Below are 21,756 nucleotides of genomic sequence, written 5' to 3'. Positions count from 1 at the left end.
TAAAATTACATCTAAAAATCCTGTAGAGATTGCTTTTAATGCTTTTACAGATAGCCATTCAAAAGAACGAGGAGAGTATGTTTCATATACAAATTTCTCACGCTCCACAAGAAGGATTGCATCCTCCCCTGGCATAGCTCAACAGCCTAAGCTCACCATAATCATTCAGCTTTTATTAGATATTTTTCACCCGTTGAATATTTAACTGACCTCTTCTATAAATTAGCGCCTGAAGGACAGAGATGCACTGAGTGTGAAAACTGGCTTGACCTGAGAGAAAGAAAAAAGTTGCGAAAGGGTTGTAAATGTAAAGAGCGTAAAAGAGAAGTCCTCAGGGATGGATCCAGTAAAACAGAAAGAGGATGGGGCATGGACAAAAAACTTAGTGCATCTCTTCAGCTGAGTTCCCCTCCTTTAAAAATAAATGGTAAAAAAATAATAAATCTAATTCTACTGAAACATGCCGGTAATACTAAACTGCAGGCTCCTCTGTATTTAGAGAACACAAGCAGAAAGAGCCTGCCTAGGAGGAAAGCCAGGAACAGCCTTAACTCGGGTTGCTGCCAGGAGGCTGCTCCAAAGGTTGGTGCAGTAAGTGTCTCTTACTGAGACCATAGATGCTTTCCTTGCTGATGCCTGCTCAAATTCCCCATCGGTCCAGGGATACACTCACAACATTGGCAAATAAGGAATGTTATCTTGTCTTCTACATCAGAATTGGAGAATCTTATTTCAGTCCTTTTAGGCACTGAGAACCCAAGCTACCCAAGTTCCTTTGCATCTATGATTACTAAAACCTCATTTTTTAAAATTGTGTTTTGGTACAACATAACGAAAAATTTAAATAACAATGTAAATAGGTTTTGAATGATTTCAAAAGAAAATAGGAGTAAATTAGAATAAAAAAGTTTTAATATTCTTCTGGATAATGTGGTAACTAAGAAATACAAACATAATTGTATGTTTCTCAAGTTCCCTTGGGGGCCAAAAGGGGTTAAAAAACAAAAAATGCAATCAGTAGGAATTAGATTGTTTGGAAATTTTTACCTAAAATTATTTTTGGTACAGCCTGGGAATCTATTACATCAGACTGTCTACAAAATGTAGCAAGAACTACAGCTGGATTCCAGCAAGTTCTTCCTCCACAAAATGGTTATGCTTTGATTTCTTTTCACATTTTTGTTTTGCTTAAATTATCAGCTAGATATGAACTTTCATGCCTACACAGGAAAACTTAATTGTTTTCTCCTTCTGGGATTTTCTGGGATTATTTTTCAGGTGTTTCTAAAAACCCTGTTGTTACCTAGTAGGAAAGTTTTCTTGAGCTCAAAATTAAAGTTGCCCCAAATTTTAAAGATCACAAATCATATAGCCTTAAGTTTGAATCTTTAAAAGTTAATGATCGTTGTTAATTAAATGGATTTTGTTTGTTTTTTAGTTTTATGCTTATCCTTGGTCTGCTAAATGATCAGGCTCTAGCAAGGGAGGTAGTTAAAGGAGGCTCATGAGAACCTATCCTCTATTAAAGGCATTATTTTACAGAGTATAAAGGCACTGTTTAGACAGTACAAAGGCATTATTTTATACAGTATCCCAAGCTTCTAGTACATAATTAGTAATGAGTAGACATGAGCTTGACATTGGAAACTGTGGCTGCCTGTGTGCGGCCCTCTTTGCTGGCAGGTACGCAAAGGCCTGTGCTTGGAATACACTTGAGGCATGCCCAGGCTCTCCCTAACTAGTCAGCTACAGAGCACACAGAGCTACAGAGCACATGGAGCACACATGCCATGGAGCCCTAGCGGCTCCAGAAAAATCCCACTATGCCACATGTGGAACTTGACTTTGTCAAAACTCTTTATTTATTTTCTTTCTAGGACTCATAACAACTAAAACCTGATAATGACCATGCTTATACCAGCAAATGCTTTAGAGAATTTTGACGTTAATGGGGTAGGAATCATGTTACTAAGATCCTTTACTATCCACAGGATCAAGCTATTATGGAACACCATCAAAAATTTAATTGGCAAATTATAAAAAATAAAAAGGGAGTATATACTCCCACCTAAATTCCCATACACTATAATATATTTAGTTTGCTAACTTTAAATTTTCTTAATTTTTTTCACTTTAAAGACTGATGCTTTTTCTGCTGCCCAAAAGCATTTTTCCCTAAAGGAGACATAGTCTAAAGAATATATTAAATGAAAATATCTGAAATCTAACAAGTGGAAAGGTCCCACTGGTCTCCTAACATCAAGGCAAGGTTATCTTTGTGTCTTTCCAGAAAATGAACAAAGTCACAGATGGCTGCTCTGATGCATCCAACCAGGACAGCATCCCGGAGACCACGTGACAAACGAAACGACCAAAGACAGACGACAAACCCATCAAGAGGACATGCCCCAAAAAGAGTAAGCCAATGACGTCAAGACGCTAACTTGCCAAGTTGAGACACTGGGGAGACAGCAGGGACAAACTACTACTGACCAAAAGTGATGCTGTTAGGTTTACTGACTGTATCACATGTGATTTCTCAGCTTGTTAATGCAAAATCCAAATGGTCGGGGGATAAAAAGGCACATCTCTGATAGCAGACAGTATGGTGTCATTTTGCCGTGCTAAGAATTGTCTCCATCCTTCAGGACTAGTTGAAAGTAGAGGAAAGATGGCATCAGATATTTAGTTACATGAACAGGGGATGTTTCGGTTGGACTAATCCACTCATCAGTTCAAATGCAATAACATGGCTTTTACCGTTACTAAGTACTCTTTGGCGAGCTCTAATAGTGGAAACTACAGTTGTCTGGAAATGAAAAGGGGGTCACCTGATGTGGTGCTTACTAAAGTGGCTATTGTTGTACCTAGGATGTTGCTACCAATTGCCAGTGGTTTGGAAAATAACCCCTGGCTTCCTTTGGTGCATGGCAGTCAACACGAACACTACTTTCTGTGTCAGAGCAAACCCATCTATCTCTCAGCTCTTTAAAGGAAACCTGTATGGCATAGGAGTCACACACATGCTCTGAGCACAAAAACAGGGGACAAAACAGAATCCACCCACACCCGTATGCACACGGCCTTCCGATATTCCTGTCAATGGTGTTTTTCTATCACATTGTTTATGCTTTAAGTGTGCTTATATCACTCCTCATTGCAATTCCACCTCTAATCCTATTCTTTCCTCTGGCAAACAACTGCCTTTGAGTGGACCTTTTTTGTGTGTGAAAATGCTACTTATACTTTCCTTCTTGAGGGTTCCAAAGGTTTGTGTGGCATAGGCCATAGCACATTCATTTTGTCCACTAAATCTTTGTAATCAATCAGTTTAAATGAGCCTTCCCCAAGAATTTCAATGATTTAGGGGACTGCGATCAGGATGTGAAATGAATATAGATAAACAAATTTAATTTAAAAAAAGGATTGCGATGATTCTTCACATCTATTGGATCCTGCAATGGTTACAGCCACAGCATCTCTTTTATTGCCTACCCCAGAAATGGTTAGTGAAATACAAAGAGATGCCTCAAAGATTTAGAGATGACCTGTATGATTGGTAAAACTACTAATATTACCGCAAAAATATCAGCAGAAATTAGTCAAGAGATAGGTGGATTGAGGATCACAGTTTTACAAAATGGAGCTACTATGGACTAGTTGCTGCTCAAGCATTATGTGGGTTGCCAACAAATTCTTGGTATGTGTTGCTTTAACGTGTCAGGTATTTCTCGTACTATTGATGATCAAGTTAACGAGTTATGAAAAGAGATAGAATCTCTCAAGTGACCTTTGAGTAGCCATCATGGCTAAGATGGCTTTACCCTTTCCCTGGTTCTCTGTAAGCCATTATTATAACCTTGTAATGCCTGCATATATTAATAGTCTTGTTAATAAGTTATGACGGCAATGCATTCAAACACGGTCTCTATCGAAGCCATTATTATTTTTTCTTCTAAAATTTAGAATTGGGGATGGCTACTATTTTTTATTTAAAAACTTAGAACTGGGGAGACATAGAGGGCTCAGGGGCCTTGTGCTCACAGACAAGCACTAGAGAAACCATGAGTGTTAAACACACAGGATTGTCTCTTCAACAAAAGGGCTGTGTACCTGTTTCTGCCCACAAAGCTGAGAAAGGATTGAGCGAATAGCCTGGTGAAGTGTTCTGTGAGAGGAGTGCCTCACGCAGATCCCCCAGACTATTATATTTACCCCAGACCCTTCCACCCTAACCTTTATCCTGATTCTGCCAATAGAACCTGTCTTTATGGAAAAGGTCCCGTGTGCTTTGCAAAAGAGTTTCAATGCAGCCACACTTTAAGCATTATTGCGATAATTGTCACCAAGAAACTTAGTTTCAAATATATGTCTAAAAGAGTTCCAGAACAGCCAGAGCTACATAGTGAGAACCTATCCAAGTGTGTGTGTGCGTGTGTGTGCGTGTGTCTGCGTGTGTGTGTGTCTGCGTGTGTGTGTGTGTGCGTGTGTGTATTCCAGTAAAGCTATCTTTTGGAACTGATGGAGAATAAAGACTGTCCAAGATACATACAAATTAAACTGATTCATGACTACTAAGACAGCACTGCAGAATTACTTAAAGTAACTCTACACACACAGTGAGGAAGAAAACCAGTCACAGTCAGAAGAAATTAGGAAAGAAAAAAATCACATACTGACAATAGGGAAGAACATGATAATTTCTGAAAAAAAAATCAATAATGAAATCCATTACTTTGTACAGTTAATACACACTAATAAAATGTTTTTTAAACATGAAACAATTGAATATTTTTAACTAAGCAAACCAGGATGTAACTAAGGTGAGTACAGAACAAAGAAAAAAATAAAGATACTCAATTCAATCAGCAAACAAGCCAACAGAATCATAAGAATTCTTGCCTCCCAATAATAGCCTTAAATTCAAATAGCCATAATTCTTTTTTAACTTTTACTTTTATTTTTTTCTTCGTAATTTATTCATTATTATAATTGAAGCTCCTGTCCCTCAACTCCCCCAGTCCCACCCTCCCTTCCTCTTCCCCTCATCCCCTTCCCCTAGTCAACTGAAAGGGGGAGTTCTCCACCATTGCCATCTGCCCATAGCTTGTTAAGTCTCATCAGGACTTCTTGGATCCTCTTCCTCTGTGGCCTGGCAAGGCTGCATCAAAGAGCAGCCAAGTGAGTTCATGATAGAGGCAGCCCCTGCTCCCCTCACTCAGAGATCCACATGGAGACTGAGCTGCCAATCAGCCACATCTGAGCAGGGGTCGAGGTCCTCTCTATGCATGGTCCTCTGCTGGTGCATCAGTCTCGGCAAGACCCCCGGGCTCAGATCTTTTAGCTTTGTTGGTCTCCTTGTGGGGCTCATGTCCCCTCCATGTTGCTCTATTTCCACCTCTCTCTTCATTCATAAGACTCCCTGTGCTCTGCCCAAAGTTTGGCCCTAAGTCTCAGCATCTACTTTGATCCCCTGTTGGGTGGATGCTTTCAGAGGACCCTCCATAGTAGGCTCCCATCCTGTTTCCTCTCTTCCACCACTTCTGGGGTCTATCCTGTTTGACATTCTGAAGGAGATTTAAGCATCCTCCCTAGGGTCCTCCTTAGTGTTTAGCTTGTTTAGGTCTGTAGATAAATAGCCATAATTCTTTCCTTAAAATGTACAGTTGGATGAGCAAGATGACTAACCAGGTCAAAGTGCTTACCATACAAGCCAGACAACCTGAATTTGATCCCAAATCCCACAATGGAAGAAAAAACTGACTCCTGGAGGTTGCACATCCACACACGCACACACAAACAGTGGTAATAATGTTAGTAGATTTAATTATGTTTTGCATAAAAAAAACCACTCAGCTGGCTGATTATATATATATATATATATATATATATATATATATCCCAAGATCCAACTATTTCCTGTGTAAAGAAGCATTTACTACTGACAAAGACACACAGAGGCTAAATTCAAAAGGTAGAAAAAGAACTCCAAGGACACAGATGCCAAAAGCAAGCTGGGGCAGTCATGATCATCCAAAGAAGACTAGTCCATGACAAATCATGTGATAAACTCAACTGACACAGAATGCATGTCTAACAAAATTCAACACTCTTCATGACAAAAGCCCTGAGAAACTAGAAACAGGAGACTAATAGCTCAACAAGGCTGCATAGGACAGACACACAGCCAACATTGCACTGAGCGGGGAACACTGAAGCATCTCTGCTCATATCAGATTGTGCCTGGGATCTGCTAAACACTGTTTTTAAAAGTAGGCCTGCATGGTCGTACTACAATGCTATCACTTGGAAGGCAGAGATTTGGGGGTCACCCACAGCTGAAGTTCACCCTGGTCTACATAGTGAGTTCTAGGCTAGTCAGGGCTACACAGCCAGGCCTTGTCTTAAATAAACCAAAGTAAATAAATAAATAAATACAAATACAATATAAAAGTAGTAGAATATAAAAACCAATGTTTTAAAACCAGTAGTTTTTCTACACATTGACAATATTCTGAGAAATAAGGCCTGCTGAGATGGCTCGGTGGGTGAGGCACTTGTTTCCAAACTTGACAAGCTGAGCAGGGGTCTAGGTCCTCAGTCCCCAACACTCACATGGTAAGAGAACCAGCTCCTCAAGTTATCCTCTGACCATGTGTGTTCTCAATAGCATGAGTGCTCAAAAAAATAAATAAGAATGAAAATACCTAACAATAAACATTAGCGAGGACACTGAAGACCTCTATACGAAAACTATAGAGGTCTGATGAACTAAGTTGAAGATTCTAGAAGATGGAAAATCTGGCCACATTCGCCACTCAGCAAAATTGATATTGTTTAAGTGGACATATCACTGAAAGTGACCAAGCCACTCAAAATTCCAGTAACTTTTTCCACAAATGCCGTGAAAAGCAATACTAAAATTCATACAGAAATACAAGAGATCCTGACTAGCAGAAGTAATCTTGAGCAAAAAGAGCAATGCCAGAGGCGTCACAGCCTGGAGACCACAGGACAAGAACACAGTCAGTATGGAACTGGCATAACAGCGCACAGAGGACCCAAGAGACTCTTCAGCAGCAAATACATTTGCTGCTACACTGGACAACCTGAGTGTTAAGCTCTGAGACACACAGAGTAGAGAGAACAAATCCCCCAAAGCTGTCATCTGTGGCATATACGTGCTCACCATATAACATACAAAACAAATAACTGTAATTATTTAAAAATACATGCAAAAACAAATGGACTAGAAGTCCCAGAAATGAGCCCACATAACTACAGCTATCACATTTTGACAAACTTACAAAAAGATAGATTAGAGAAAAACCTTCCTTAATCAGTGGAGACTGGATGTCCACATGCAGAAGATTGGAACTTAATTCCCTTCTCTCACCACTACAAAAAAAAAAAAAAAAAAAAGGATCAAAGACCTAAATATAAGACCTGATGGCTTAGGCCCTTTTAATCCCAGCATTAGGATCTCTGAGTCCAGTGCCAACCTGGTGGTACAGAGTGAGGTCCAGGAAGCCAGGGCGTCACAGAGAAACCCTTTTTTGAAAAAATAAAATAAATAAAAAACACTACAAAAATATGTGAAGCTATTAACTACAAGAGGGAAGCAGAGAAAAAAAAATAGCTGAAGATATAAGCAAGAAGTTGCTGAAAAGGATTCTAAAAGTACAGGACATAAGCAAGAGTTAACAAATGGAAAATACCTTTAGCCTATTAAGGAAATACAAGCCAAAACTGCACTGAGCTTGCACCCCATCTCAGTCAGAGACAATAATGGAAAAAAGAAGAGCAAACGGCTCAGTGGTCAAGAGCACTTGCTGCTCTTCCAGAGAACCACAGTTATGTTCCATCATACACATCCAGCTCATCCACCTGTAATTCCAGCTCCAGGATATCCAGTGTCCTTTTCTTCCCTCTACCGCCACCTGCACATACATGGGATCTACAGAGAGAGAGAGAGAGAGAGAGAGAGAGAGAGAGAGAGAGAGAGAGAGAAGAGAGACAGAAAGCGGAATAAAAATAAAATAAATAAAATTAAGAAATCTTTTTTTTTTTTTAAGAAAAGAATAAAAGCAGGCTGGAGAATTGGCTCAGCTGTTAAGATAAACACTGGCTCTTCTTCCAAAGGTCCTGAGTTCAATTCCCAGCAACCACATGGTGGCTCACAACCATCTATGGGGAAATTCTGGTGCCCTCTTCTGGTGAGCAGGAATACATGCAAGGCAGAACACTATATACATAATAAACAAATAAATCTTTTTAAAAAATATAGAAAGAAAAGTGCTGGAAAGATGGCTCAGCAGTTAATAGCACTGGCTCGTCTTCCAGAGGTCCTGAGTTCAATTTTCAGCTAGTATGTGGTGGCTCTCAGCCATCTATAATGGGATCTGATGCCCCCTTCTGGCATGCAGATCTGCATGCAGATAGAAATACATAGACATTAAATAAATGAGTGAATGAATAAATGAATATTTTTTAAAAGAATAAAAAATAAATCCCACAAATCTTGGCAAGGATACGGAAAAGAAAACCTTGTTCTCGCACACAAACACACTTGGTTTGCACATTTTTTTAAAAGTCGGTGTGTAATAGAAACACCCTTAAATTCATATTTGTTAATGATTTGTGTAAGTATACCTCTATCATATGTGTATGATAGTGCATACTTGTTAATAAATCACATATTAAAAAGAAAAAAATTCAGGTCAACAATCTAACTTTGTAAGCCAAAGCACCAGAAAAAGGAGCTTCTTGGCACTAGTTTGACTTATGAGTTTTTTGATTACTACTTGAAGTGCAGGCAACAAAACAGACAAGTTGGACTACTTCAAACATTAAACCTCGGGGCTGAGGGGGTTGTGCACCGGTAGGGTGTATCACTTAGCAAAGCCCTGGTCTTAATCCCCAGCATGAATGAACACACAGATACATAATTAAAATCTATGTCTCCCAAAGCATGCGACATAGTGAAAAAGCAACCTTATGGAGTAAGAGAAATGTTTGCAAGTCATCTCTTGGATGAAGCTAATATAAGGAATGTAATTTTAAGGGGACTGGAGAGATGGCTCAGTGGTAAAGAGCTGTTACCGTTCTTGCAAAATTTGCAGGTTCATTTCCCAGCACCCATGTGGAGACCCATCTGTAACTACAGTTCCAGGAGATCTGAAGAAGACACCGGGCACATACATGGTGTATGTCCATGCATGAAGGCAAAATACACGTAAAAGAAATAATTTTTTTAGAAGCACACATTTGAAAACATTTATAATTCAACAAATTCTTCCTTGAGCAGTAAACAATTTTAAGTAAGCACATGAAGAGATACGTAGAACCACTAGAGAAGCCCAAGTCAAATCACCCATTAGAACAGCTACTATCAAGGCAACAAGAACTAACAGGCATCGGTGAGGACATAAGTAAACGATCCCTCTGCTCCATGGGTGAAGGTGTGAAGGGATGGAGTCACTTCTGAAGGCCGGTGCTGATCATCAACACAGTCTAGAACTGCATAGAAAGAAAGCCTCGATGAAGGGCAGTCTTCAGACAGTGTGTAAAAGAACTGGATCTAATATCTGCATGCCATCATTCACCGTGACATCCTTTCCATGTTTAAGAGATAAGGGCAGCCCAAATGTTTATTGGTGGACAAAATGTGGAATGCATATAAAATGTAAATTATTGATCCTGACAAAAGCCACAAAATAATATAGCGGACATTACGTCAATAAAAATAAGCCGTATTGTGGGATTCCACCTATCCAAGGTACCTAGAGTGCTCAGACTCATAGAGGCAGCAAGCAGTGGGGCTGGGAAGTCGGTTAGCTGGGCAAAGCACTTGCTGTGCAGCATGAGGGCCTGATTTTGGCTGTCCAGAGCCTTTGTGGAAAAGCCAGGTACCAAAGCACCCGTAATCCTAGTGCTGGAGATCAGAAACAGGAAGGTCCCTGGAGCTGGCTGCACAGACAGCTATCTCAATCAGAAAGCTCCAGGTTCAGCAGAGACCCTGTCTCACAAAATAAGGTGGAGATAGCTCGGTGGTTGAGAGCAAACCCTGCTCTTCCAGAGAACTCACATTCAGTTCTGACATCCCTGTAAGTGGCCCACAGCTGCCTGAAATCCCAGATTCAGAGCATGTAAAACCCCAGGCCTCCACAGGCACCTGCCCCTCCCCTCCCCAGACACACACATTACACAAGTAAAATAAGATCTTTGAAAAGACAATGCAGAGAACAGGGAGGAAAAGGCAGGCACTGAACTTTGACCTCTGGCCTCCACCTCGCACTCTGCCTCCACCATATACATGTAGTACAGTTGTGGCTTCCAGAGGGCAGGAAGAGAAAACAGAAGGTTACAGTGTTCAGTAGTGTCGGGGCTAAGCATTTGCTGAAGTCTTAACAGCAAAGGGAATGATCTATAGATAAGAGCTTTAAACATGGAATCAAGAGAGGTCATAAGTGCACAGAGCAAAACTTATTTGAGACTGAATGCTCAGAAATCTCCAAGCTGTGAAGGGCCCCCGAAAACTACAGGCACCTGCCAATTGGACTTCTGGCCTCTACAGCTGTGAAAACAAATATTCTGTGACTTGGGATGTGTAGTCTGTGGCACTGTTATGGTTACTCAAGTGACTCAAATGAGTAGAGTTTCAGGTTGCAAGACGAAAGTAACAAGTATGTACTGGTTAGTAACAAAGAGTGCCAGGTGGTGCTGGTGGCACACTCCTTGAATCTCAGCTCTCTGGAGGCAGAAGCAGGCAGAGCTCTGAGTTTGAGGCCAGCCTGGTCTACAGAACCACCAGTTCCAGGACTGCCAGGGCTACAGAGAGAAATCCTGTTTCAAACAAACAAGCAAAGAATGTAACTAGAACTACCATCCCACACACCGAGTAAACCTTAGGCAGTATTAGTTACTTTTAACTCACTGTAACCAAAACATCTATTAGAAGCAAAGTGATAGAAGGGTGATTTATTTGGGTTCTTTTCAGAATGCTTTGGTCCTTTATCATGGAAAGGCATGGTGCCTCGGGACCATGTGGTGAATGCTGTTCTGTACGATGGGTATAACTTTCAAAGGCCCACCCCCGGCTGACTTCCACCTCCTAAAAACTCCACAGACTCCCAACATCACCATTGGCTGACAGGGAAGATTTTAAAACAGGAGCTTGTGGAGGGACACTTCAGATGCAAGCCATAACAAAAGGTAAATGAAACTTTATAATTTATTTTTAAAAACATAAGTAAAATTAAAACCAAGATAGACATGGAGGCATATTCCTGTGGTGGCAGGTATTTAGGGAGCTGAGGCAGGAGAGTTGACTTGACTTACAAACTCGAGCTCAAGACCAGCCTGAGTAACAGCAAGACCAGATCTCAAGAATAAATTAAAGATAACCATAACTGCTCCCTTTGCGTGTCCGAGTGGTTTATGTGTATACTGACTTGAATTTGTTCCATAATTCAGTATACCTATGCTTCCGTATAGCCACTGATTTTGCATCCAAAGACAGGTTCTCCTGAATCTAAGTCACTAACGAACTTCTTCTCACGTTAAGGAGGACCTGAAAATCTTCTGACAAGTTCTCCAAGCTGTGTACAGTCACCACATATGGACCTGGATACAGAAAGATGAGGCCCTTTCCTGAAAAAGCTGTCTTCAGTGGGAATTAATGGAAAGGGCTTGAGGCTTAACGCTACTGCTGTGGAGTTTGGTCTGCTTGATGAGGCACGTCGGCAGGCTGCCGAAGCGGCTCCTGCCACGGATGCAGCTCAGCTTTCTCCAGAGACCAGTATTCTTTATCAGGCATCCATTCAGCAAGCATGGACTGGATCCATTTATCCCAGTGTTGTAGAAAGGCGGGGTCTTTCGGGTCCGGTTCCTGAAAGTGTTGATTGACAGCTGGAGCCTGAGTAGAATGTTCTAAGGGCGGTATAGCCAAGCCACTGTTCTCACTGGAGTCCTGCCATCTTTCTTGGGTTGGGAGCCCTAAAGGAGCCCAAGCACAGAAGGCCTCCTCGCCTGAAGTTCCGACCCGTGGTGAGTGGCCAGCAAACACTGAGGAGTTTTGACCATCACCCCTTCGCTGTACAAGCTGGGGGGGCTGTAGTGCTGTCGTCCTTGACAACTGTTTCTGACGGCCCCTAGAGAGATCCAAAGGACCAGATGGTGTTGGGGGAGGAGAAAGAGGTGACAGAACAGAAGAGCTAGTGGCAGGAGCTTTGGAAGGAACAAGTTGACAGGCAGTCTTCTGAGCAAGGTGCTGCCTAATCCGGGGGTATTTAACGTTTGCCTGAGGGCTCTGTCTTGGTTCTGGGTGTCGAGCTCTTCGGTTCTGGAACCATATCTAAATCATACACACAAGAGTCCTGAATAGCAGAAGTGACTCCACCTGTCTATGTTCGCTAAGCAGACTATCAGGGGGACAAGGGCTAAACCCTTCAAGCCCAGGATCTTAGTACTTCGCCTCCTCCAGCTAGACCCTACGTTCCACGTCCCTACCCCTCGCCCACCCCGATTTTGAACAGATTCTTGGTGGTGAGCTCAGGGCTCTTCGGATCTAATGAGCTCCGGGAACGCCTCGCCTCACCGACACACCTAGAGATGAGCGTCTAATTAAGTTGGCAATCATGATTAAGTAACTCATGGCACACGGCCATGGGTAAATTAATGGTAGAAAAGGCAGAAGAGTTAGACTCCACCCCTCTGATCCCCAGCACTGATTCAGGAAACAAGTTCTCAAAAGCAGGATGAATTTCTGGGCACCAAGGAGCTCCCAAGAACACGGAGTTTCTCGAGAGCATGGAAGCATGATGGCTGCTGTGAAGAGAGGCTTACATAAGGACATGCTTCAGCGCCACACTTATCAATCCCCTTAATATACAAAGAGCAGGGATTCGCCAACTGTGCAGGCAGTGTGTTACATTTCTCGGACAGAGGTGAGCTGAGGGCTAGGCATGCGGACATCCCACGCCTGGGAGGGTGGGATGCTAACACTCCAATACACAGGACCATACCTCATCCTCTGGAGCTTATCATCCAGTATTTCCAACGACTAGACACACTAACAAAGAACTCACAGAGATTGGCCTGCTTCTGCCTCCCTGAGGACTGGGGTTAAAGGTTTGTAGCGCCACACCCAGCTAGTTGCTATTTCTTATCCCTGTGCTGCAGCAGGTCTGATGTGACTATTTCTCCAGATTGTCCCTTGCAGCATCAAGTATCTGTATCTCGGCCCAGAGCAGAGATGACCCCAAATAGCAACAGCTCAGCGGGGAAGCAGCTAGGAGCAAGGACAAACAGGCTACCCAGGACAGAGAGGTGTACAACATACATGAATTCTGGATTCCGGGATGCCTGTTAGTTGAGCCAGTTTTTCCCTGGTAACTATCCCAGGAAACCGATTCTTCTGGAAAGCTTCGATTAGAATATCAGTCTGAAATTTTGTGAAGTGTGTCCTGCTCCTTCCAGCTTCTTTAACTAATTTAACAGAAGCACACAACAGGGTTTGCAGGTCAGTATTCACATTCAAGCTTAAAAACAACAGATTCATGGAACCCCAGAGCCAACAGCATTGATAAACTTCAATGGAAATAAAAAAGGGGAAGCTCTTCTTGCTCACAGACTAACCCAGAGCCAACAGCGTTGATAAACTTCAATGGAAATAAAAAAGGGGAAGCTCTTCTTGCTCACAGACTATTCCTGTAGCCCAGGCTAGAAATTCTCTCTCTCTCTCTCTCTCTCTCTCTCTCTCTCTCTCTCTCTCTCTCTCTCTCTCATTTGTCAAGGCAGTGTTTCTTTGTAGCCTCTGCCGTCCTAGACTTGCTTTGTAGACCAGGCCTGTCTCTGCTGGAATCACAGGCCTGCACCGCTTCACCCGGCTTTGAACTCTTTCTTGCTCTTCTAGTTTCCACCTCCCAAAGGATTCTAGCTACCACACCAAGTGAGATAATGTTTATATCTCTGCCCCATAGTATGTTGTAATTGCTCCCTCGCCTGAGCTTTCCCTACAGAGTATTTCTCCACAAGGCACAGTTGCTTATATTCCCAAGGAAATCAGTGGAGGAATATATTTGAGTTGTGGGTCTTACCTTTAGGTTTATCTTGTCCCTGGCCTTGGCTTTCTTCAAAGCAATATTCATACTCTACTTGTTTCTGCATTTTTCTGTGCTTCTGAAACCAAGTCTATGTGGGGAAAGAAAATAAAAGAGAGGACACATAAAATGGATGTAACTCAATCTAGATCATTCCAAATGTCGGCCAAACTGATTGAACATCTGCCCTTGAGACCATGTCCATAAGAGAAAGATATCATTCTTCTTTTTATTGTTATGCTTATCTAAAATACCAACTGGAAACTACACACACACTCTCCCTCTCACTCCCCCAGCCCGTCATGCACAAACTCTCTCTCCCTTTCTCTCTCTAGTTGTTAAGTAGGTAAAGTATTCGATGCTAATTTCTTGGCTACTCTTCTTAGCAAATATTATTTCAAAACGTACAACACATATGGACTTAATCTTTGAAAATAATTTCCTTAAATAAGAAGGCAGATTCGACAAAGGAAAACAGTTAAGCTAACACCAATTTCTGGGTATCGCTTATTTATTTCACTCCAGGAGAAACCAGCAATAAGAAGAATCCCAGGAATGTCAACATCTAGGGTTAAGACTGTTTTCATAGGCTTGAGTAATGGCTCAACAGTTAAAAGTACAAGCACATAATACTCTTCCAGAGGATGTGAGTTCGAGTCCCAGAACCCACACCAAGCAGCAAACAACTCCCTGTAACTTCAACTCCAGGGAATCTGACACCTCTGGGCACTCATACTCACATGCACACACCCACATACAGATACACCCCCCACATCTACACATATATATATATATGTATATACTTAAAAATAATAAAGACGAGTTTTAAAAACTGTATTCACTACTATTCTTAAGTTTATTTGAACTTGTTCTCTTAAAGAAGGAACTGCCATGTGGGTGTTTTTGTTTTTTTGTGTTTTTAGCTTTTAGTTATTTCTGAGTATTTTCTTTGGACAATGTGACAATTCACTCTAGCATTTACAACTTTAAAGACAACAATTATGAGCCGAGTTGCTAGCCATAGGCCTTACAATCCTAAAACACCAAGTCCAAGTTTTGTCCTCAAAGGCTCTTTATGTTTTCCAGATTCAGTATGCAAAGTAAGTTTTCCAGTTAAAGCCTTATGAACAGCTGGAAATTTCCAACTAATGAGTAGATATAAATGCCCTCAAGGGCTACAATACCCTACATCGTTCTGAACTTTTCCATCAGTTCAAGTCTCTTGGGTACCCGGTCACCAGGTGTGCCCACGTGAACAATTTCATTAGTTCAAGTCTCTCGGGCAGCCAGTCACCAGGTGTAAGCACATAGAACAATTTCATTAGCATCATTTGTGTCAACAAGCTCTCATACCTGGATAGTTTATCAGGACAGAAGGAAATTTTTTTTTCCCCAGCACTTCCAAAGACTGAATAAGTCATTATCAAAAAATCATTATGTATCAAGTGCAAAACTTAAATTTTCTCAGCTGTAAAGGTTGATATAATTATACAATTTACCACTCTAGTTCATCTTTGTCTATCACAGGGGCAATTTTATTAAAATAAACCATATAGAATTTTACACAATGCTCTTATGTAAATGACATTTGAGATTGAAATTAAGCAAACGATGGTAAAAATAATTATGAACTTTCAAGTACAGTGGTGTACGCCAGTGAGTCCAGCGCTCGGAGAATGAAACAGGAGATTGGCAGAGGCAAGGCAACCCGAGCGCGGAAAGAACGGTCTGAAAACAAAGCCAAAGCAGCCCACAACCCAGTACATAACCTGAACACAGGCAACCTCTAAGCAAGCTTGCTGGGCTGTAAAAGAAGGGCCAAGAGGAGGAGGGGAAGAAAAGAGTGGAGAAAAAGAGGAAGGCAGAAAAGAGGAAATGCTGTGGTGCACACTTTTAATCCCAGAAGTCCAGAGGTAGAAGAAGGCAGGAGTCTTAGCTCCAGGCCATTGACAGCTTGGTCTAGTCTACATAGTGAGATCCTGTCTCAAAAACAAACAAACAAAAACAAACTGGGCAGTGGTGGCAAACGCCTTTAGTCCCAGCACTCAGTAGGCGTAGGCAGATCAACCTGGCCTGCAGAGTGAGTTCCAGGACATCCAGAGCTTCGCAGAGAAACCCTGTCTCATAAAAAAAAAAAAAAAAAAATGCAAGTAGGAAGGGGAAATGTTGAGAAAAGATGTCCAGAGGGACTGGGAAGGAATTAAGAGAAGGGAATTCAGAGAAGATGTATGAAGTTGTCACAGAATAAGTTAAAAATTATTAATAGCTAAGCGTGGTGGCACATGCCTATAATCCCAGGCAAAGGCAGGCAAATCTCTGTGAGTTCGAGGCCAGCCTGGTCTACAAAGTGAATCAGGATGCCTAACGCTACACAGAGAAACCCTGTCTTGAAAGCAAAACAAATTATTAACAAATAAAGGAGAGAAAATCACTAGCATTCAAACAACCAATTTTCATGAGATCTGCATGTACTGTGTTTTCCTGGATGTATGTGTTGAGACACACCAACATTAAGACATTTCCAGCATGTCTAGGCCTTGCTGTCTAGCATAACTGTAGCCATTTTGTTTTTAAGTCTTCATTTTGATCATAAGGTAAAATTAAGTTCAGGTTCTCAGGCTCTGCCTACCTGAGAACTTAAATAGCCTTTTACTTAAAATTTAATACTTATTACTTATGCTCTAATGAAGAAACGCTCATTACTACGCTGATGACATAATTTCTTAAATTCCATAATTCTCAAGATAATGATTTCATTATCTCCTATGTGGAAATCATGAGCTGGCTTTTCCTTTCCCTCAGTGCTGGCTCATTTCAATAAGACATAAGTAAAATTTCTGTTTTATCTATCCATTACCTTTGGAGTAAAGTTAATAAAATATAGCCCACCTATAAGACTTGTTTAGCCTAGCTTTGCTCTTTTCCTTGACTCAAAAAGAAAGAGGGGCCTAACACCTACCATAATTTGAGACTCAGAGATGCCGAGTTCCTTAGCCAGATGTCCCCTCGTGGCTAAATCCGGGTTGGGATTCTTTTCAAACCAAGCATGAAGAGTGTCCTTTTGATTCTGGTTCAGAATAATTCTCCTTCTCCGGGCTTCTTTTTCCAGCATGCCTAGTGAAGGAAAGATGGACAAAGGAGTGTGAAGTTATCTTTCCCGGCATGAACTCCTGTTTCGTCTGCTCCATGTTAAAAGCCCAGACACATAATGATGACTATGTATTTTTACTTCAGAGATATAGCTTAAGCCGTACCAATAAGGAATGCACAGGTTTAAACATGTATTTTAGAAAAGATGATAATCATGTAAGACTAAAAGCAAGAAAGGACAGAATTTCCACAATAGTACTTGAAGACAGAAAGCAGTGAGAACTAGAAACATGTAAATCAATGAAACAGTACTTTTTTTTTAAGGTAAAAGATTAAGTTAAACTATTATACAAAAGTTGAACTTTGGAATAAATGACACATTTTCATAAAATTAAACATTATACACTTCATTTTCTTTTCATTCAAAGTGTCAACTTTAATACTCTAAGTAGAAGCCTCCTTTGTAAGAGCCCTAGCTGTCACTGTAAATTGTAAGTTACAAGATTTCAAAAAGTCATTCATCTACCCACCCAAACTGGCACTAAAAACCAGCTCTCTCTCAAACAATGTGATAATCATGAGTGTGATGTAAAAGTTTTGAGGTTTGGGGAAACAAAGGAGGCCTTTGGCATTGTGACAGAAAACAACAGAGAGAAACTTACCAAATGTACACTTTAAATCCATACTGCAGTCACCTGGATCCCACGAGGCCCAACTGAACTGCTCGTGGAGACACAGGATTTATGAAAGCCCAGAGTGGCCCACCCATTCCTTAAATACCTGTCGGTTTAATCCCTTCATTAAATATGCAAGAGCACTGTGGTAAATCTTGACTGCCAACTTGATTGGATTAAGAGGTTCCTGGGAGATTAGTGGAACCCGCCTCTGGGTGTGTCGGGGTGTTTCCAGAGAAGATTAGATCATAAGAGAGTTGAGTTAATCACTGCTTTAACCCTTTGATGGACTGCAGTTTACAAGACTCTTGACAGCTGATTGAACTGTAAATGCTGAGATTTAGTTGGTGTAAATGGGTTGCTGGCTGTGTGACTTTAAAAGACAGGTCTTGGCCCTGGTGCATTCCTGTCACACTCTCTCTAATATATTTCCAAGAAGAAAAAAAAAACAGCCTCAGACTTACTGCCATATTTTGCCTTACCTCATGCCCACAGCAATGGGCCCTAGTGATCAAAGATAGACCTCTGAAGTAGTGAGCAAAAAATGAATTCTTCCTCCTTTAAACTGTCTCTCTGGGGGCACTTGTTAGGACAATGTCAAATTTGACTAACACAGCCACCTAAGAGGAATTTAAAGTAATTACACAAAGGAGTAAAAGTCGATTCCTCTGGGTAATTTTGTACCTAGGCTAACACCTGTCCGTGTATTGTTTTATTCCTGAGCTCTCTAGACTGTATCAAATTATTTTTATAGTCATCATCACCGCCATCTTCTCCTTGGTCATTTGCTGTGCTCAGGATGGAACCTGGTCTCAGACAGGTGAGGGAAGCAAGTGCTCTATCACTGAGCTACAGCCCCAGCCCCTCCTATTAGTTTTAGGTCACTTTATTTCCTGATTATCTTGACTTGGCCTTATGCTGTAGTATATTGAAAGTCTCACCTCGTTTCATATTTTTCAAATTTTTTTCTCATCTTCTGCTAAAACATATTTTTTATTTCTTCCTGTCCTTGATAATCTGATTGCGCACCACACTGGCCAGCCTAAGCTCTCTCTTATATTGACTCAACCTTAGTGTAGGTGTGCTGTGAATGTATTTGGCAGGCGTGATCAAAGGATAAAACCAGGTGTCTCTAAGGAAAGCAGACTGTCCAGTATGGGCGGAACTGACTCAGGAAGGGAAGCAGTAACACTGGGCCTGGCCTGCAGAAAGTCAACAATGGAGAGCTATCACTGCAGCTCCACCATGAACTCCAGACTGCTTCCTTCTTCTTTCCTAGATGTCCCTGCTGCTATACATGTACATATGTGTATGCATTACACACACATGCTTTATGAACATGCTTATGTGAGACCTGCATAAACCCATTTTTGAAAAAACAAACAACAACAACAACAAAATTCCACCTTAAAGGTAGATGACCTGGGCATGAACTCCAGTTTCAGAAAAGGAGAAAAACTCACAAAAGTGTGCTTGGACCACTCACCTCACCTCTGGTAAGATTTAACCATCACCCCTAGCAATGGCTGATCAGTGAACACCTGGAGCTTACCCAGGTGTTCTTTACCATAGGTTGAGTAAGCAATTACAGTTTGGCCCTCCAGACTCAATCAATCGGGTTTTATCGACCGAGCTTTGCTAAATGTCAATCAATCATAGAACTGCCCAGTTGGAATTCCCTGAACCTTGCTGTAACCTCAATAAAAAACCCCCCTCTCCCTGAGCTCAGGGATCTACACTTGATCCGCTGTATCGGTGATGGTGTGGGGCCAAGCTCCAGTTTGCAGAAAGGACCCTTGTGTGTTTCAGCTCCTTGGTGGTCTTTGGGGTCTGTGAGACTTGGGCACAACACTTATATACAGACTTGAAAAACACTCTCATTTCCTTCCTTTATCTCATTATCATCTAATACAAGGTATATTAGTAGCAATTAACTTCAGAGGCCAGTGAGTTGGCTGAGCACATAAGGGTGCTTGTTGCCAAGCCCTGCCATCCTGAGTTCAATTACTGGACCCCATATAGTAGAACGAGACGGGCAACTCCCAGAAGATATCCTCTGACATCCACATTATACCATGGCATAAATATGCCCTCCTCATACACACATAAATAAAGGAATGAGTGAAAGAATAAATAACAACTTTATATAAGCACATTCAACATGTGGTAAGAAAAGAATGAACCTCACCCAAGAACCTTGTCCCTCTGAGCAAATGTATTCAGAGAGGAGTTATAGAAAGTTAGATAAAAATATGATCTTGCTGTTGTTTTTATTTGCATTTATGGATAGCTTAGAAGAGACACAGGCACGCCAAGTTTGTATGGCTGCCGTGCTTCTGGTGAAAGCAACAGTTGAATTTAAACTGCTAGTGAGAAATTATTTCAGCTGTCTCTGCTGCTAAGGAGTAAAAGACAGTTGGCACTTCAGTAGGCTGATAGGCTTAGGATAGTTCAGAAACAAACTTAACTACTTTTCTGGCTGTGAAAAACACCCCGACGAAAGCAGTTTAAGAAAGGAAGGGTTCATATTGGCTCACAGTTCCAGGGCACAGTCCACCATGCAGGAACGTCAAGGCAGCAGGAGCCTGAAGCAGCTGGTCATACTGTTTCCGAGGTCAGGAAGAAGACAGCCAAGGACGCCGCTGCTCACAGATCTTTCTCCTTTTTAATGCAGTCCGGGACCCAAGCCCCAAGTCCCTGCTTTGAAAGTGGATCTTTCCACTTTTCTTATTAACCTAATCAAGAAAATGCCTGGTAAGTGTGTCAGGATGGTTACCACTTGGTGAGTACACACCCCGTACAAGAGATGATCATCTCAACCATCACGCACACCTCCACCCATCCTGTAACAGCTAAGTATTTACCGAAGGGGGTCCGCTCCACCTCAAGTTTTCTGGTCTGTTTACAGGAGAGCCAGACGTTAATTTTTAAAAGTTGCTTGGTGATCACTTAATATTGGCAGTTTTCTATTGGCTGTAACCAAAACTTAATTTCTTATTAATGTAAAGTTAAAATATATTTTTTATGTAGACAAGATAGATTCTTGTGGCTTGGCATAAAATACATTGTTGTTTTCACATAAAAAAATATTTACGATAACAAAGCAGGGGGTGGGGGGGAGACGATAAGCTGGGAGCTCCTGCAGCTAAATGCAATCAGTTGCATTAATTAGCCTTTGTGGAGTGTGTTACAGATATCTGTATGCTACTGTTAGTTCTCCCAAAGAAAAAAAGCCACGTGACTAAAGTAATGAAAAAAAAAATGTGTGTGTGGAAAAAAAAGACTACTAGACCCCCCCCAGGATCCTACCCAGACGGTAAAGTAAGGAAAGAGCCAGCAGCCCTGATCCCCTCTATGTATTTGCAAATTAAGGCTAGGGGGATCTAGTCTGGGTATTTTAGTCAGGCAGTAGAAATTACCTAATTAGGGGACTCGCATCTGAAACTGAAGGATGTGGAGAACATCTCTCCAGCAGCAACTTGGTGTCTCATTGATACTACCTCGTCTTCGTCGTAGTCTCCTCTCCCCCACTCCACATACCCACTTCCCCACTGTCTCACAAGAGAAAATGTTTGTTTTCTGGGGCAAGATGGCGGATTGGACGCTTCCTTCATGCAACTCCGGGATAGAAGAGTCAGGGTAACAAAGGACAGACCATATTCCCCGAACAGAAAGAAAGGAAGAGAATCAGAAAAAGGTGACAGCACAGATTAAAAAGGATGGTAAAACAGAGATACTCTGGCAAGGACAGGCGGAAGCAATCTGCAGTCCCAGTCCCCGCAGGGGGGAAAGAAGAGCTGGAGCCCCAACCACGCGCAAGCCTGTCAGCCCTGGTGACAAAAGACTGGCAGTCCCAGCTGCAGGATAAACCCACAGTTCTCGCTAGCCTT

At 41.7% G+C, this 21,756-nt stretch overlaps 1 protein-coding gene across 1 annotated transcript; it reads right to left on the bottom strand.

Moving 5' to 3' along the window:
- Positions 1-11,215: 11,215 nt before the first annotated feature.
- Positions 11,216-18,487, bottom strand: LOC110540200 (double homeobox protein B-like). The gene is made up of 5 exons (XM_060391697.1): positions 17,855-18,487; positions 17,062-17,216; positions 14,100-14,193; positions 13,343-13,488; positions 11,216-12,355 (listed from the first exon to the last, which is right to left on the bottom strand). Exons 1-5 carry the CDS (start codon positions 17,874-17,876, stop codon positions 11,705-11,707), a joined length of 1,068 nt encoding a protein of 355 aa, XP_060247680.1. The 5' UTR covers positions 17,877-18,487; the 3' UTR covers positions 11,216-11,704.
- Positions 18,488-21,756: the final 3,269 nt, after the last annotated feature.

This window comes from Meriones unguiculatus, chromosome 9, assembly GCF_030254825.1.
Source record: "Meriones unguiculatus strain TT.TT164.6M chromosome 9, Bangor_MerUng_6.1, whole genome shotgun sequence".
Lineage (NCBI taxonomy): Eukaryota > Metazoa > Chordata > Mammalia > Rodentia > Muridae > Meriones > Meriones unguiculatus.
This window is presented reverse-complemented; position numbering and strand designations above follow the sequence as displayed.